The 14,497-nt window shown below is 52.1% G+C and overlaps 8 protein-coding genes across 8 annotated transcripts; 3 read left to right on the plus strand and 5 right to left on the minus strand.

Annotated features, from left to right (window-relative positions):
- Window positions 1–580: 580 nt before the first annotated feature.
- On the minus strand, window positions 581–1,696 carry SNOG_02058 (hypothetical protein; the record flags this gene model as incomplete). Its single annotated transcript, XM_001792625.1, has 2 exons — window positions 581–974; window positions 1,071–1,696. 2 exons carry the CDS (start codon window positions 1,694–1,696, stop codon window positions 581–583), a joined length of 1,020 nt encoding a protein of 339 aa, XP_001792677.1.
- A 1,254-nt stretch (window positions 1,697–2,950) lies between these two features.
- On the minus strand, window positions 2,951–3,556 carry SNOG_02059 (hypothetical protein; the record flags this gene model as incomplete). The annotated part of the gene is made up of 2 exons (XM_001792626.1): window positions 2,951–3,075; window positions 3,214–3,556. 2 exons carry the CDS (start codon window positions 3,554–3,556, stop codon window positions 2,951–2,953), a joined length of 468 nt encoding a protein of 155 aa, XP_001792678.1.
- Window positions 3,557–3,904: 348 nt separating this feature from the next.
- Window positions 3,905–5,351, minus strand: SNOG_02060 (hypothetical protein; the record flags this gene model as incomplete). The annotated part of the gene is made up of 2 exons (XM_001792627.1): window positions 3,905–4,785; window positions 4,835–5,351. 2 exons carry the CDS (start codon window positions 5,349–5,351, stop codon window positions 3,905–3,907), a joined length of 1,398 nt encoding a protein of 465 aa, XP_001792679.1.
- Window positions 5,352–6,071: 720 nt separating this feature from the next.
- SNOG_02061 (hypothetical protein) lies at window positions 6,072–8,148 on the plus strand (the record flags this gene model as incomplete). Its single annotated transcript, XM_001792628.1, has 2 exons — window positions 6,072–6,599; window positions 6,652–8,148. The coding sequence occupies 2 exons, from the start codon at window positions 6,072–6,074 to the stop codon at window positions 8,146–8,148; spliced, it is 2,025 nt and encodes a 674-aa protein (XP_001792680.1).
- An 18-nt stretch (window positions 8,149–8,166) lies between these two features.
- On the minus strand, window positions 8,167–8,482 carry SNOG_02062 (hypothetical protein; the record flags this gene model as incomplete). Its single annotated transcript, XM_001792629.1, is given in 2 exon segments — window positions 8,167–8,349; window positions 8,369–8,482. The coding sequence occupies 2 exon segments, from the start codon at window positions 8,480–8,482 to the stop codon at window positions 8,167–8,169; spliced, it is 297 nt and encodes a 98-aa protein (XP_001792681.1).
- A 54-nt stretch (window positions 8,483–8,536) lies between these two features.
- Window positions 8,537–9,868, plus strand: SNOG_02063 (hypothetical protein; the record flags this gene model as incomplete). Its single annotated transcript, XM_001792630.1, has 4 exons — window positions 8,537–8,773; window positions 8,824–8,864; window positions 8,973–9,156; window positions 9,234–9,868. The coding sequence occupies 4 exons, from the start codon at window positions 8,537–8,539 to the stop codon at window positions 9,549–9,551; spliced, it is 780 nt and encodes a 259-aa protein (XP_001792682.1). The 3' UTR covers window positions 9,552–9,868.
- Window positions 9,869–9,968: 100 nt separating this feature from the next.
- On the minus strand, window positions 9,969–11,006 carry SNOG_02064 (hypothetical protein; the record flags this gene model as incomplete). Its single annotated transcript, XM_001792631.1, has 1 exon — window positions 9,969–11,006. One exon carries the CDS (start codon window positions 11,004–11,006, stop codon window positions 9,969–9,971), a length of 1,038 nt encoding a protein of 345 aa, XP_001792683.1.
- A 1,148-nt stretch (window positions 11,007–12,154) lies between these two features.
- On the plus strand, window positions 12,155–13,845 carry SNOG_02065 (hypothetical protein; the record flags this gene model as incomplete). The annotated part of the gene is made up of 2 exons (XM_001792632.1): window positions 12,155–12,275; window positions 12,329–13,845. 2 exons carry the CDS (start codon window positions 12,155–12,157, stop codon window positions 13,843–13,845), a joined length of 1,638 nt encoding a protein of 545 aa, XP_001792684.1.
- Between the last annotated feature and the right edge of the window lie 652 nt (window positions 13,846–14,497).

Here is a 14,497-nt window from a genome sequence, read left to right on the forward strand (position 1 = left end):
GACATATCCAGGAGCATCCTCCTTATATGTCTCGGTAGACTCCATTGATTTCGGGGTAATGCGAGGCATGCTGCGGTTGCGTATATGCTATACGATGAACGTTAGCGACCCGGCAGCTTTACGCTATGAAGTGGGTACGGGTGCCTCTGGAGAATACGCCAGGGGGCTGCCGCTTCTTCTGCAATACGAAGTACGCGTATTCGCTTCGGCGCAAACGCAACACGCCCACTACGCTAAATCGCTGAACGGGACCATGCAGGAACTCGCAGCCAACGCTATCAACGAGTGCGTCTTCATCTTATTTGCCAACAGGCGATTGAATCCAGACGTGCCTGGATGCATGTATGCGAATTGTCTTCCACGGCGGCCCTGTGCAGGTACCCACTGTAGAACACTCCATCTTAAAATACATTGGAGTTTCCTGAGATGCGTAGCTGTCGCATGTCCGGATTCGCTAGGTCCACAATTACTGACCTGACCACATTGGCAGACTATTTACGCACGCAACGCTGTGCCTCAAATTGATGCTAGGAAGCCCAGCGGCGCTGATCTGATTCAACCAAAAAGATTTCGACATGCTTCAAGATATAGGCGTTACGGGACCGCCGCGTATTTGTGCCTTCGGCCATTCAAGCCAGGACTGCCATTCAGTCGGAACGAAGGCATTTGCGATGTTCAGTATCTGTTCAGCCTCGCCATCCAGGTACCAATATTGCCTGCTTCTGTGCAAAAGCACAGCGTAGTGTGCTAGAATGATCAAAGAGCCTGGTTGGCGTTCTGAAAGAAGCTCTACGTATCGATCGGAAACGAAATGAATCCAAATCTTCAGTAGGGCGTCTGATGGTGGCCTTGCTGATTCTGCAGCTACGACAAATGTGAGCTCAAGGATATGGATCGCGTATCCGTAGGCATCTATGATATCCGGAGGATATATGTGGTGTACTACCTCGGCAAATTTGCGAAGTTGTACGAGTCTGTCGATGAAGTCAGTAAACCTGCCCTGATACGCCAAAGCATGTCACGACACAAGGTCTGGGAAACTCTCAAGGAGGAGTAAAAGGTCCACGTACTCGGTCTCTACAGGCACTTCTTTTGTCTCCCAATTTATTCCCTTCACATCGGAAGGTATCATCGCGCCGAGTTCGGATTTCATCATTTCTTGGTAGAACCCAGTAACCATTGGGCGTACGCGACGAGTCAACACCAGGTTTGATAGGAAGTTTCCAAAAGCGAGGTCCAGGTCATCGCTGGCAGTTACAGAAGCGGTACACGAGTACGGAAAAAGTGCACCGGCGAACATCAAGACCGCCTCCCAATTTGTGTCGTCGATATTAAGAACTCTGGTTCGAAAATCGTTCAGTGCTGCGTCATGATGCTGATCGGCCAGGGATACATATTCCGTGTGCGATGATGAAGAAGGCCCTTCCAGTCGACTCAAATGAAGTGCACCAAGTGCCAGGATTGCATGAAGGAGAAACGGGTAGCTGAAAGCAGTCTTGACCAGATGTGTGCTAAACACCACTTCCGCTGCAGAGTCATGGGCAAGCGTTTTCGCAGTCACAGTCGTATAGTGATGGAGAAGACGCAACTGAGCGATATTCAGATTGGTGATGTCTGGGCTACCTCCATCTGGGACAGTATTCTTCTCTGGGATTATAGCGTCTGTGGAGGTTGGTGTAAGACTTGCAATGGGCATAGGAGATCCTGTCGATGGTTCTCGACTCTTTGGTGATTTGTATTCGCACGGTGTGCCTTGTTTGACACAATTTGCGCAATTGGGCCTTTGCTCATCGCACTGGTTGTGGTCAGCCCATCATTGCGTAAACAGGCAGCGCGTAGTGATCACCTTCACGTGCCGTCCTTTGCATGGCAGGCATCCATTGCGCGACTTTTTGTGCGGCTTGCGCGTCTTAGATCTATCCATTGCAAGTAGACGCGTCTCATGATCAACAGGCACTTGTTGTTGATATTGTGCTTTAGTGAAGCTTCGACAAAATGAGGATCGAAATGCGGCGCCCGTGGAGGTCACTAGCATGCGGTCCGTGCACTCATCACAACCGACGTCCGAAAGATCTCCCACCGGATTCCCACGCGTCTGATAACTTCACAATTGCGCCCATTATACATTAAGCTCTGAACATCAACTTTCGCTTCCAACCCCATGATCGAGATTGTGAACCAAATTGTACTTTGAATGCGACTTTTCGCATTCAATGACCGTACGCTATTGCGTCTTCTGCGAGAACGTAGGCAGACATGTATCCTTTACGCACGCAGGAGGTAACATATCAGTCTCGATACATCGTCGGTACGTAAGACCTGGGGTTGAAATACATATTGAAGAAGTTGATTGTGCATAGAACGACCTCGCACTTTTCATTCAATCTTATAAAGTTACAAGCAAATTCACGTTGAGGAAGGAAACTCAACAAAAACTTTGAAACAAATTTAAGAGCATGCTATGAGTTTACAATACATGCCCTACACACTGTGAGGTGCATTGGGATTAAGTGGCCTCCACTTTGATCATCAGCTATCAAGAGCAAGGCGCATGTCTGACGAGCATCTAGCTGGCAGATACCCAAATACAGCGTGATTCTGCAGCATCTTAGCAATACTGGACGCTGACCTTGTCAGAAATGTCGCCCTGCGCCTCGGCTTGTCAAAATACTCTCACGCTCGATTCACTTCCGACCAAAGCGACAAATCTCGTGGAGAGTTCACGTATTACCTGAAGCTCACAGGTACGTTGGTCCAGCCGAAACGTCTCGTCAGCCAGATTGCGCAGCTCTCTGGAAATCTCAGTGGGGCTGTTCCACAGTCTACGAGTTTCCAGGACCAGCTCTCTCATCATCATGTTCATCTCCCTAATCTCTTGTTCAATTTACAGCGTTGTTTGTCCGCGTCTCATCGAAGGCTCTTGCTGCGGGGTGCGTCTCCGCTCAGTGCGTCAGGATAGTCTAGTGATTTCGACACCACGCTCTCTGATCTGAACAATGATCTGATAGATCTCTTGTTGAATCTGCTGCGTAGCTCGACCGAGACTCGGTATACCCAGTCGCTGCTCAGTATGCACTATCACTTGTGCGTGCATCGCTTGTTCATGATCCACTGTGTTCAACTCGGTCTCAATGAACTCGCGAACGCCAGTTAGTGTTTCAGTATTATGCGAACTTGAAATGTTAGCGAGCAGCTCCTGGATTAATTGCTTACGGCTCTGCTGAGCGCTCTGCACTAGCACAGCGCGATACATTGGGCACGTGCCTTTGTTCTCGCGCGCGATCTGTCCATCGATCCAAAGTTTGAGGCAGATGCGGTGGAATATGTGACTGCAGACATAGATGCACACGATCTGCGTGAGTAGCGCTGTGTCAGTGCTGTCAATGTCAGCGGAATCGTCACATCTGCATATAGGGCATTTGGTATCTGTGTCCTGGAAGTGTGATGTAGGGAGATCTTTGGCAGCGAATATCGGCCGAGACACGGTGCTGTTTACTGTTGCAAATAACACCGTTGCGTCGTGAAGAATCTGGGTTGTGTTCGACGTTGCAGACATTATGATCTAGGAAGCAAGTTAGGGTCGTGCTTGAGTTGGCAAAGTCGATAGAACTGCGTTTAGGTGAGCATGAGCTGTTGGGAAACAAGGTGGGTGGTTCATACGGGTCTAAAAGTATTGTCGGATTCTCTCGCCTTATGAATGTACAGTGACGCGCCAGAAAATTTCCGTGAAACCATCTCATCACAGTGGAAGCACAATGTTATGGGGCGATTGGAATTTGGAGGTGGTATGTCAAGTCTTACGAAAGTCAGCATGGATAAGCTCATAATGTGGATGGTGGCGAAGAAACCATGCATTGTTTATCCTTTCTTCGGAGTATATTAGCACTCATCAAACCCATCACACCTACTGCCCTTTTCCCTTTCCCTTCCAATACGGGTTCTCACTGATGCACTTCGGGGGAACCTTCTCGGACGGCAAGTCATTTTCCAGAAACACCAGTCTCCAATCTCCGGGCATCTTGTACACGCAGCGGAACTGAAGCAGGTTCTTTGCCTTCTTCTTCTCCGCGTACTTGATGACATCCCCAGGCATCTTGATCATATCCGACAGCTTGGACCAGTCGAACTTCCTCATGTCGCCGACATCGAACAGCGCCGATTCCCCGGCCGCAGCTTTGTCCATCTTCTCGATAACTGTAGGGTGGCGAAGGTCGAATGGTGCGACAATGTACGTTAGCTTGTCAGCATCAATTTGGTTAGGGCGCTCTTGGAGACAGGAGACTACGGCCATCTCGAGCTTGTTCCTGCAGAGGAGAAGGTGGTCATTATCGCCGACGAACATATTTCCGAGTTCGAAGCCGGGGGTACTCCTGCAGGAGGTCAACATACTATCCAGGCTCTTCAGTTGCTCTAGCTCAATAGTCATGTGCGTAATGTGATGAAAGTTGCTCATAAACGCCATGTGCTTGTCGTAGTGGGAGCGGAACGGAACACGGTACTTCATCTCACTGGCAGAACGATTGAGGTAGGGTATCCAAGGCTCAACGGTGCTGTGATGAAGGTCATATTGCGCACCGGCGAGGTCGAGAGCAAGCTTAGTACCATCTTTGAGCGTGATGCGGTATACACCCTTGAGGTCGCTCAGAGCATCCTCGTCTGGGTTCTTAAGATCGTCGCGCTTGGTCTTCTTGCCGGAGCTGTCGATGTGGCGGACAAAGCGTCGCGTACCGTTCGGGAGTCGGTGCACGAGTTCCTTAATGTCTTGCTTGGGGTCATTGATCAGATCTGAATTGCACAGTCAGTCGGGTCGGGTGCTGTATCTCGTATCGCTTACCTTTGAAAAGGGCCCGCACAACGAAGTGCATGTTCATGAACATCCACACTGAGCGCTGATCAGCCAACAACATGTGCTTTGCCTTTTGTTCAGCTGCTGACCTGAAGAGCTCAGGCGGGATCTTGTACAGCCAGCCACCAGCATATTGTTCGCAAGTGCTCTCTCCCCCAGGGCCGTTGTCATTGCCTGGACCACGAGTGACCTCAAGCGCTCTGATCTCGCGATCCCGATCTGGGATGATTTTGATGTTGCTCATGTCGTATGTCCAAGTGTGCTCGATGAAAGAGTAGAAGATGACCTGTACGAGTTCGCCTGCCCGATATGCGCGATCGAGGAGGTCCTTCTTGTCATCCTTGCTAAAGCAGGTCGTCTGATGTGTAAGCCTGTCTGCCTCCTGGCACAATGGTGTGCAATACCAACGCACATTTAGTGGACGGCCACCAACTTCAGTTTCGGCGCAGCGTTGGCACCAGATGTAAGCAGGCTTGGTGCAAACAACGCACTCCTTGTCGGCCATGTTGTTGTGGTGTGTAGTAGAAGGTATGGAGGTCGAAAGAGAGATGTCTGATGGGAGCAAGGCAGCAGTTCCGGGGATGAGAAGCATATCTTACTGAAAACACGCGGTGAAGGAGAATAGAGCAATGATGCAACCAACAACAACTCGCGACCGAGCAAACGCACGAGACGCATCACCAGTTCATGTTTCTTCATAAATTGAGCTTCTGCAAGAGCTCAGCAATGTCAAATGCTACTTGATGATTAATCAGAGAATAGTAGCAGCGCTGGAGTTTTCACGCTGCAAAGCTTTCGATACATGACTCTGGGTGGCCTTGAATGTCATTGCGGCCATTTCTCCCGGCAGCGTCTCTTTGCGAAGAGATGCGATCACGAACAAGAAGTGAGCAAGATGCATCTTAGAAGTCGACGAGAACGGGCCTTTTAGATTATAAAGCTCGTCGCACGTGGAGGTTTTGTTGATGACGTGGGGTCCTCGCCTGTGATTGGCTGGCTCTGTTGCTATGAGGAAGGAGCGTCGCTTAGTTTGTTTACATGGATGGAACCGCCCCGAACTTGTACTACACACACGCAGCCGCAGCCTCTCCACCCACAAATTGCACCTGCATCATAACGAGACATAACTAACTAAAGACCAAAGTCACCTCCTACCACCGCAAATCTGGCGCGACTCAAAGAGCAAGCGGTCCAAATGGATCCGCCATCGCCTTCTAAACTAGGCATGTCGCCGCCATGGAAGCCATTCGCACTCAGCCCGGAGCGCGCAGCAGGCACGATTCCACCATATGACGGCCCTCTCCCACAGTCGCCCTCTGCACCCTTGCTATCATCGATACCACCACTATCGCCTACACGATCACCAAATCGCTCGCCTATTCGCGGCCCGATGCATCGACGCACCGACTCAGACGTGTCTGTCCAGGGCCTCGCGGTCATGTTCGAAGGCCTCGAGGTTAAGGACCCCCGAGAAGCAGTCCAGCGATACAAGCAGATGCTCGAGAAGGAAAAATCCAAATGGGCCGAGAAGTTCCACCGTCACGAGAAGGATCACAGCACCATCCTGGAGCGCAAAGCGTTGCGTATTGAGGAGTTGGAGAGCGAGCTAGCACAGGCAAGATCAAGCCTGCAGGTCGGCGTCTCCAAAGACCAATACGAGAAGGAATGGAAGGCACACAAGGCTAATGTCAAGAAGTGGGAGCAGGTCTTCAAAGACCGTGAAGAACGATGGACCTCAGACTCGATCAAAGTGGTGAGTATCTCCGAAATTTCATCAAAATGAGCCATACTAATGCGCTCGCTAGAAAACTCTCGAAGAGCAGAACCGAGTGCTTGAGCAGAAGTACCGCCAACACCAGAAGCACGCGAGGCAAATGCAGACTGAGAACTTGAAAGTCACCAACATGGTGCCGACCATGCAGGCCAAAGTGCAGAGCCTCGAGAAAGAGGTGCGACGGACAAGGTCAGATCTCGACTACAAGTCAAGAGAGGCCGACAACTACAAGAACCAGGTCTACAGCCTGCAGGTCGAGTTCGAAGGCGCCGTAGCTCGCCTGAGTGAAGAGGTGCAAACACTAAAAGACACGCTCAAGTCAGTCGAAGGCGAACGCGACACTCTAAAGACTAGCTTGAAGGAAGAGGAGGTCATGCGCATCGCGGCAGAGGGCCACATCCCGCTACCAACTGCTGGTGCAGATGAGCACGATGAATTCGGCTCGCCAGTGCGCTCCCCACGCAAGCCACGGAGCGTGCAGCGCGAGGATGATGACAAGGAGAACGTGGCTCCCAAGAAGTCAGCAGTCGAGTACAAGCTTCTTCAGCAAGAGCTGGCCACAGAGAAACGCCTTCGCGAGCGCGCTCAGGACCAGATCGACTTCATGAAGATGGAGTGCCAGTTCCAGTGCTGCTCGTGTCGCATTGCTGAGAACAAGGGCAAGGCATACGTACACGACGACACATACGACACCCAGATGCAGCACATCAAGACCTCTGTGCCCGTATACACTCCTCCAGCCAGTGCGCATGAGGATGATGTGATGGAGGGAGTGCTGATGAAACAGGAACCAGTTGAAAATGAACGTCCGTTCACACCTCCAGCAGATGAGGTCCGTACTGCCATCTCCGAGACCGAGTCCAGCAATTTGGCTACCGAGGCTGAAGCTGTGATTGCCTTCTCGCCATCCACTGGCACATTCAAGGCCATTCCCTCTCCTGTCAAGGCTCCCGCATCTACACACGTGGACACCCCCGCGAAGACCCCCAACTTGGATCTGTCTACTGTTACCGAGACTTTTGTTGCGTCTTCGCCATGTGCCCCAGATGCCCCAAGCGTTGTACCCGAGGCTGTGAACCGCCGCAGCATGTCAAACGAGAACAAGACCGCATGTATTGACATTCACGAGGACGCCATGGACGAGGAGGATGAAGAAGAGTCTGAGCCTCAAGTACCGACACAAGAACATTACGAACCCGCCACACCTGCACGTTATGAGCTGCACACCACCACAACCACCATTCCCATTGCCTTCTCGCCGGCGACGCCAGCTTTTAGACCTGGCTTGGGACCTATGACGCCTTCCACAATCGCTCACGCTGCATCGGACGCACAGACGCCTGTGCTGGGGGAGTTATCTCTGAATCTGCTGCCAATTGATAGAGAGAAGGCACTGCAAAAGATCCGTGAACGTCGCGGCCGTGCTAGAAGTTTCGCTGCTGGTCACGGAACGCCCATGAAGCAGATGGTAGAGGGCGTGAAAGAGCGCAGGGACATTAGTGCGCCAGTGTCAAGGGCACGCAGATGAGGGCACAGATATCTTCTTTCAAGGAGCTAACTGGTGCGCAGCAAGAAGTGTAACTTGCTCGATTTCGTCGTCTTCTTTCCCGACGACCTCAGCGGCATTGCATGGAGTTCCGGAGTTACCGCATCTGTGCAGTGTATTTGGCGTTGTATACCTCTTGTTTTTGGCGCACTTGAAGAAAAGGGTTGGGTTGTCGAGTGCGGCCTTGGTTTTGGATACTCACATAGTACAATTCGAATTTGTAATAGCAACTAAAAGAGTTTCTCTTTGAACCAAGACTTGAAGTCCGCGAAGTAGTAACAGTGGAAGTGTTGCGCTTAGCCGTTTCTGTCACCATTTTGGTGGGGTCGCTCATCGCTCTCGCACATCGCGGTGTGTTGCGTGCCAAGATATGCGCGCCTCTCATTGGTCACCTAGCCGAACTGAACAATCGAATTTCGCGGTCCCGCGACTTCGAAGCTCTCAAGTCCAGCGACAATCACCGACCAGCGCCCACTTCCTCCTTCCTCTACCAACCGAAACCGCAATCATGTCTGACGGAGAAATCGAGGTCGAGAGCCCCGCCGGCTACGCCGTGCTCCCCAAGGAGGTCACCGACGAGATTGGCAGCATCAAGCTGTTCAACAAGGCACGTCTGTCACGAAAGTCGGACACGCACAATATTCTAACAATCTGCAGTGGAGCTACGAGGAGGTTGAGGTCCGCGATATCTCGTTGACGTACGTTCACCCACTCGCAACCCGTTGCACACAACTTGGAGGAACGAATGATTGTGGCATCGGAGACGTGAAATTGCGCAATGAGGGCATGGGCTAACAGGCTCGCAGCGACTACATCCAAATCCGCTCGCCCGTCTACATCTCACATTCTGCCGGCCGCTATGCCGTCAAGCGATTCAGGAAGGCTCAGTGCCCCATCATTGAGCGTCTCACCAACTCGCTCATGATGAACGGCCGCAACAACGGAAAGAAGCTCATGGCTGTGCGCATTGTTGCCCACGCTTTCGAGATCGTACGTCTACCAGAAGTCGGCCACGTTCTTCAGCGTGGAAAGATTTGGCATTTTGAGGACCAGACTGACAATATCAGATCCACATCATGACCGACCAGAACCCCATCCAGGTCGCCGTCGATGCCATTGTCAACTGCGGTCCCCGTGAAGACTCCACCCGTATCGGTTCCGCCGGTACCGTCCGTCGCCAGGCCGTCGATGTCTCACCCCTCCGCCGTGTCAACCAGGCCATCGCTCTCCTCACCATTGGTGCCCGTGAGGCCGCTTTCCGCAACGTCAAGTCGGTCGCCGAGTGCCTTGCTGAGGAGCTCATCAACGCTGCCAAGGGAAGCAGCAACTCCTACGCGATCAAGAAGAAGGACGAGTTGGAGCGTGTAGCCAAGTCCAACCGATAAGTGCGTGCATATATCTGTGGCGGTGCATGGTGTCTGGGTTTTCTCTCATCGGGCTGGTCTGGTACTTACTGGACGCTACGGAGGATCTTCAGCATGTCAAGGTTCTCTAGGCGAACAACCTCTTTCATGGTTGCATGACAAAAATGGACAATTCGACACAAGCTGTTTTATGGTTCTATGATGTGAATGGCTCATGATGAATGGTGGACAAGAGGCGGTTCGCTCGCGAAGCTCACCCAGGATCTGTTGATGTCATCCGGTACCCTGGGTCCGTAGAGTGAAGCCTGAATGAAAATCATCTTTCCAATTACGAGTAACTCTAGCTACACAACATCGTGCCTGTATTCCTACGGTCAAGCGTCTTGGGTATAACGTCGTCTACTAGCACGCTTCACTGCTACTGGTCGTTCTCCCTATCTATGCTTTGGCCCTCGCCCTAACAGCCCGCTCCATGAAGCCGCCTAACTCCTCAAAGCCGACCCTGCCTCCATGCTTTGCCCCAAACATCTCAGCATCCCTATACGCTTGTGCCATAATCTCCTGGTCGACCTTGACCAACCACCCATCGCCCGTGATCATGACCTTGCTCCCCTCCGTAGACAGTTGTGACAGCAATCCGCTCGCCTTGACCAACCTCGTAATCCACAGCCGATCCTTCCCCTCCTTCCTCCCCTGCTCAAGCAAGTCCACGCACCCTCTCTGCCGAACCTCCCTCCGCACCCTATCGACTACGCGCTCCCTGCGCTCATTCTCCTCCTCTTGCTCCCTGCGTTCCTCTTCCTTCCGCCTCGCCCGCTCCTCCTTCTCCTTCGCCGCAATGTCCGCCTCGATCTTCGCCCTGCGCTCCTTCTCAGCCGCGAGTTCCGCCTCCCGCTCCTCAGCGCCCTCTTGCTCTCTCAATCTCCGTAGTTCCGCTTCCTGCCTGTGGAACTCGTGGTAAGCGCGGCGCTGATCTTTGCGGGCGAGGGATTTGGCTTTCTTCGCGCCGACGGTGCGGTTCGCTGGAGTATTCCTGGGAGCGTCTGGATTTGGATTTGCAGGGCCTTCGCCGGCGTCGTGCGGTTGGGGGAGTGGCGGTTCTTGGATGTTGTGGTTTTGCTGGTTGAAGGGCGGGGTCGGGGCGAGGGGGGGAGGTTGTGCGTCGTCTTCGTCGTCGGAGGGCTGCAGGACGAGGCGCTCGTCTAGGGGGAGGTCTTCGCGTTGGCGTTGGCGGGGAGGTGGGTTTGCTGTGGCTGGGTCGGCGCCGGGTTGGTGTATGGTGTCTTCATCTGGGGCGTCTGGTGGTGCGTCGCGATGTTGCCGTGCGTTGTACCATTCTGCGATCTGAGGGGCGTAGTATAGGGTACCGCACAAGACGGCAGTGTGGACAATGTCTTGTGCCAGTGGTGTTCCAGGCTTTGTGAAGGGTAGGAGGAAGTTTAGGAGAGATATGGGAAGCGTGAGGAGTGCGCCCATGGCGATGGTGGGGTTTATGTCTGTCTTCTTTGTGTGGAGGGTGTATGATGGGTGACAAGAGTTGTGCGAAGAGTTCAGAGACGCTCCAGTGATATTCCAGATTTCGCACAAGCCTAGATTTGGTGGAAGCGATGGTTGATGCGAGTAAAATGAAACATGGCGAATGTCGAAGAAGTTCGCCAATCCGTGATGCAACGGCCGCGGTAGGGCTGAGATGCGCTATACCTTTTACATCTGTTGCGCTCTTCCCAATACCCAATATAACCATTGCTCTTTTCACACCCGGGCAGCCCTCAAGACATACTCGAGCGATCTGTGGTTTTCACTGAGCACATCGTCTCGATTACCACGCGTTCTGCACATTCGGGGCTTCTTGTGTATGCCTTTTCAGCTCGCTAAACGGCCCACCATTGGTGTTCATCGGGCCTCTGTATGCGCTCTCAAAAGCAGCCACATTTTCGACCTATCATTCGCCTGGTATTGCGATGAGCTTCGCTTCTGGATGAGCTAGAGCGAAGCCATAGAACTCGACTTTCGGAGAGCTCGCCAATGTATACCAGAACCGTGCAAGCCCCTCGTTCGCTAGCGTCATTTTCATACTCTCGGCGATGCGCATGACCTGAATAGCACTATAATGCCTTGCTGTCACTCTGGAAGCTACCGTTGTGAACTTGTGAGCCACAGCGAATGGCAGGGAGATGGCGCGGTCGGAGGGTTTGTGGTAGCGCCTCGGCCGTAACACGTCCTGGGGCGGCACAATTGCCTGTTCGTAGCGAGTCCGAAGGAGCGCCACTATTAGTGGATCATAGTATTGGACCTGGGTTGCATGTCGGTCTGTTCAGGGCGGGGATGTTACAGTCAAGACGGGGAGAAGTTCGCCCTTCAAAATCTACGTGCGTTGTGTAGAAGTATATACTTGCATGATAGATCCCTCTTCACCGTTTTCAAACATCGCCTCTGCCTTATCACTAGCGCTTGGCCCCGTCGCCATCAAATCTTTAGCTCACAACACCCCCAAATATCATTACATTCAAGCAAGACCGAACTCCTTTTGATTGGAGCCTGTTTCTTATACCATACTTGGAGCATATTGCTGTAATCGTCTCACCGTCGATCGCCACTGTCATTAATACACTACGTCATCAGCCATGACAGTCCAAGAGGTCATCTGGCCAAACGATGCCGGCTTCGACACCAGTTACGAAGAACTCGAACCAGTAGAGCTTGCAGTAAAAGGAGAAATACCATCGTTCGCGGCTGGTGTTTTATGTAAGTCGCGGAGCATTCAAACACACATTCCGTCGTTCTGACCTCCCTCATAGATCGAACTGGACCTCAGGGCTATAAAGCAACAACTGACGATGGCAAAATTTGGGCAGCCAAGCATTGGTTTGATGGCTTCTCTTGCGTCCATCGTTTCCAAATCGACTTCCCTGAACCTAATGGCCCCGCAAAAGTCCAGTACCGATCAAGGCGCAATTGTGATAAGTACCTCGAGATGGTCAGAAAGACTGGAAGAGTCGACGGCTTCACATTTGCCTCGAAGCGCGACCCATGCGAAAGCTTTTTCAAGAAGGTCATGGGCATGTTCGTCAAATCACCCAGTACACAGAATGTTGGCGTTACGCTATCGATCAACATGCCTGGAGGATACACTGCGAGTTCCGAGAAGTCTGGGGTCAATGGACATACAAACTCACTCCAAGCATTGCATGCCAAAACGGATTCGTCTGTGTTCAAAAAGATTGATCCGGAGACACTCGAGCCACAGGGCATAGCAAGTCAGCAGTCGCTTCATCCGCAGCTGAATGGGGAATACTCAGCTGCGCACGCCAAGTCCGACCCGGTTACTGGAGACATCTTCAACTTCAACTTAAAGCTAGGAAGACCTTCGATTTACCGTGTCTTTGGCACCTCCGCATCAACTGGCGAAACGACTGTCCTGGCTACCTTCGAAGGCACAGCAGCGTACATTCACTCTTTGTTCCTCACCGAGAACTACGTCGTACTATGTGTCTGGAACAGCCATGTGGCCTGGTATGGCATCCCCCTCCTATACCACAAGAACGTCGTCGATGCCACCGCGCCGTTCGATCCCAACTCTAAAGCAAGCTGGTACGTGGTCGATCGCAAACACGGCAAAGGGCTTGTCGCAACCTACGAGAGCGACCCGTTCTTCTGCTTCCACTCCGTCAACGCATGGGAAGAGCCCAACAGCACCGACCCGAGCAAAACCGACATCATCACTGAACTCAGCATGTTCGAGAACACAGATGTCATCGAGCGATTCTACTACGACAACCTCGTCTCATCCATCGCAAATCCCGAATATGCGGGCAATAAGCGCCTTTCCTGCTTGCCCATGCAAGCGCAATTCCGTCTCGCGAGTATCGAATCAGGCGCGAGCGCCAGCACGCCCATGCCCGCAGAGCTCCTCTTCCAAGCCGACAAGATGATCTCCATGGAACTTCCCACCATCAACCCACGCTACCTGACCCGTCGCCATCGCTTCTCATACGGCTGTGTAGACCGCTTGAAGTCATCCTTCATGGACGGAATAGTCAAGTTCGACAACACTACGCAAAAGTCTATCTTCTGGGAGGAGGAAGGACATACACCCGGTGAGGCGATATTCATCGCTGATCCAAATGGTACGGCTGAAGATGACGGCGTGCTGTTGACGGTCGTGCTGGATGGACATATTGATAAGAGCTATCTGCTTGTGTTGAATGCGAAGGACTTGAAGGAATTGGGCCGCGCGGAGATGCTTGGACCGATGGCTTTTGGCTTTCATGGTGCGTACAAGGGCGCGGAGAGGAGATATGATGGAGACATCTAGGTGAGCCAAATTTGGGGGTAAATTGCTAGTTATTGAGTTGACTGGATCAACTTTATTAATATGGTCTCTATTTCTTGTTCTATAGTCATAAGCAATCAATCATTCTAAATCTGCATCCACGAGCCTAACCCCTCCCCAACCACCTTCAGATTTGCGCATTTTTTTTATCGACCTTTTCCTACTCAACAAGCGCGATCTTGGTACCATGTTCGTTTTGAAAAGATTTTCCCGTGGGCCCGTCATATGTCTTGAAGCCCCACATGTCAGCGGCGCGTTGTCCTTGAAGTAGGATATAGTGGCCACGAGTATCGCAATAGTTGCCGTCCTGCAAACACAAGCATCGGCACTCTACGCGAATATCTGTAGGCGAGAAACGGAAGGGCCCGCAACTACCAAGACTTCCAAAGTCGGATACGCTATAGATTGCGGGATTCATCGCCGTCCTCTAGCGGAGGCGGCCTAAGCGGGAGATATGGCTGAAAATTTCTGATGTAAAAGATGGCGAAGTAGGATCATGCCCCGGTGGTCCTGGGTGCTTGATTTTTGGCTCATTGTTGGTGGAAATTGGACATATACTGACTTTGGAAATAGGGAGCAGCACCTGCGAGAACCCATCTTTGGTGGAAGATTTTTATAACGCAGGTGGCCCCAG

This window comes from Parastagonospora nodorum, assembly GCF_000146915.1.
Source record: "Parastagonospora nodorum SN15 chromosome Unknown scaffold_3, whole genome shotgun sequence".
Classification (NCBI taxonomy): Eukaryota; Fungi; Ascomycota; class Dothideomycetes; order Pleosporales; family Phaeosphaeriaceae; genus Parastagonospora; species Parastagonospora nodorum.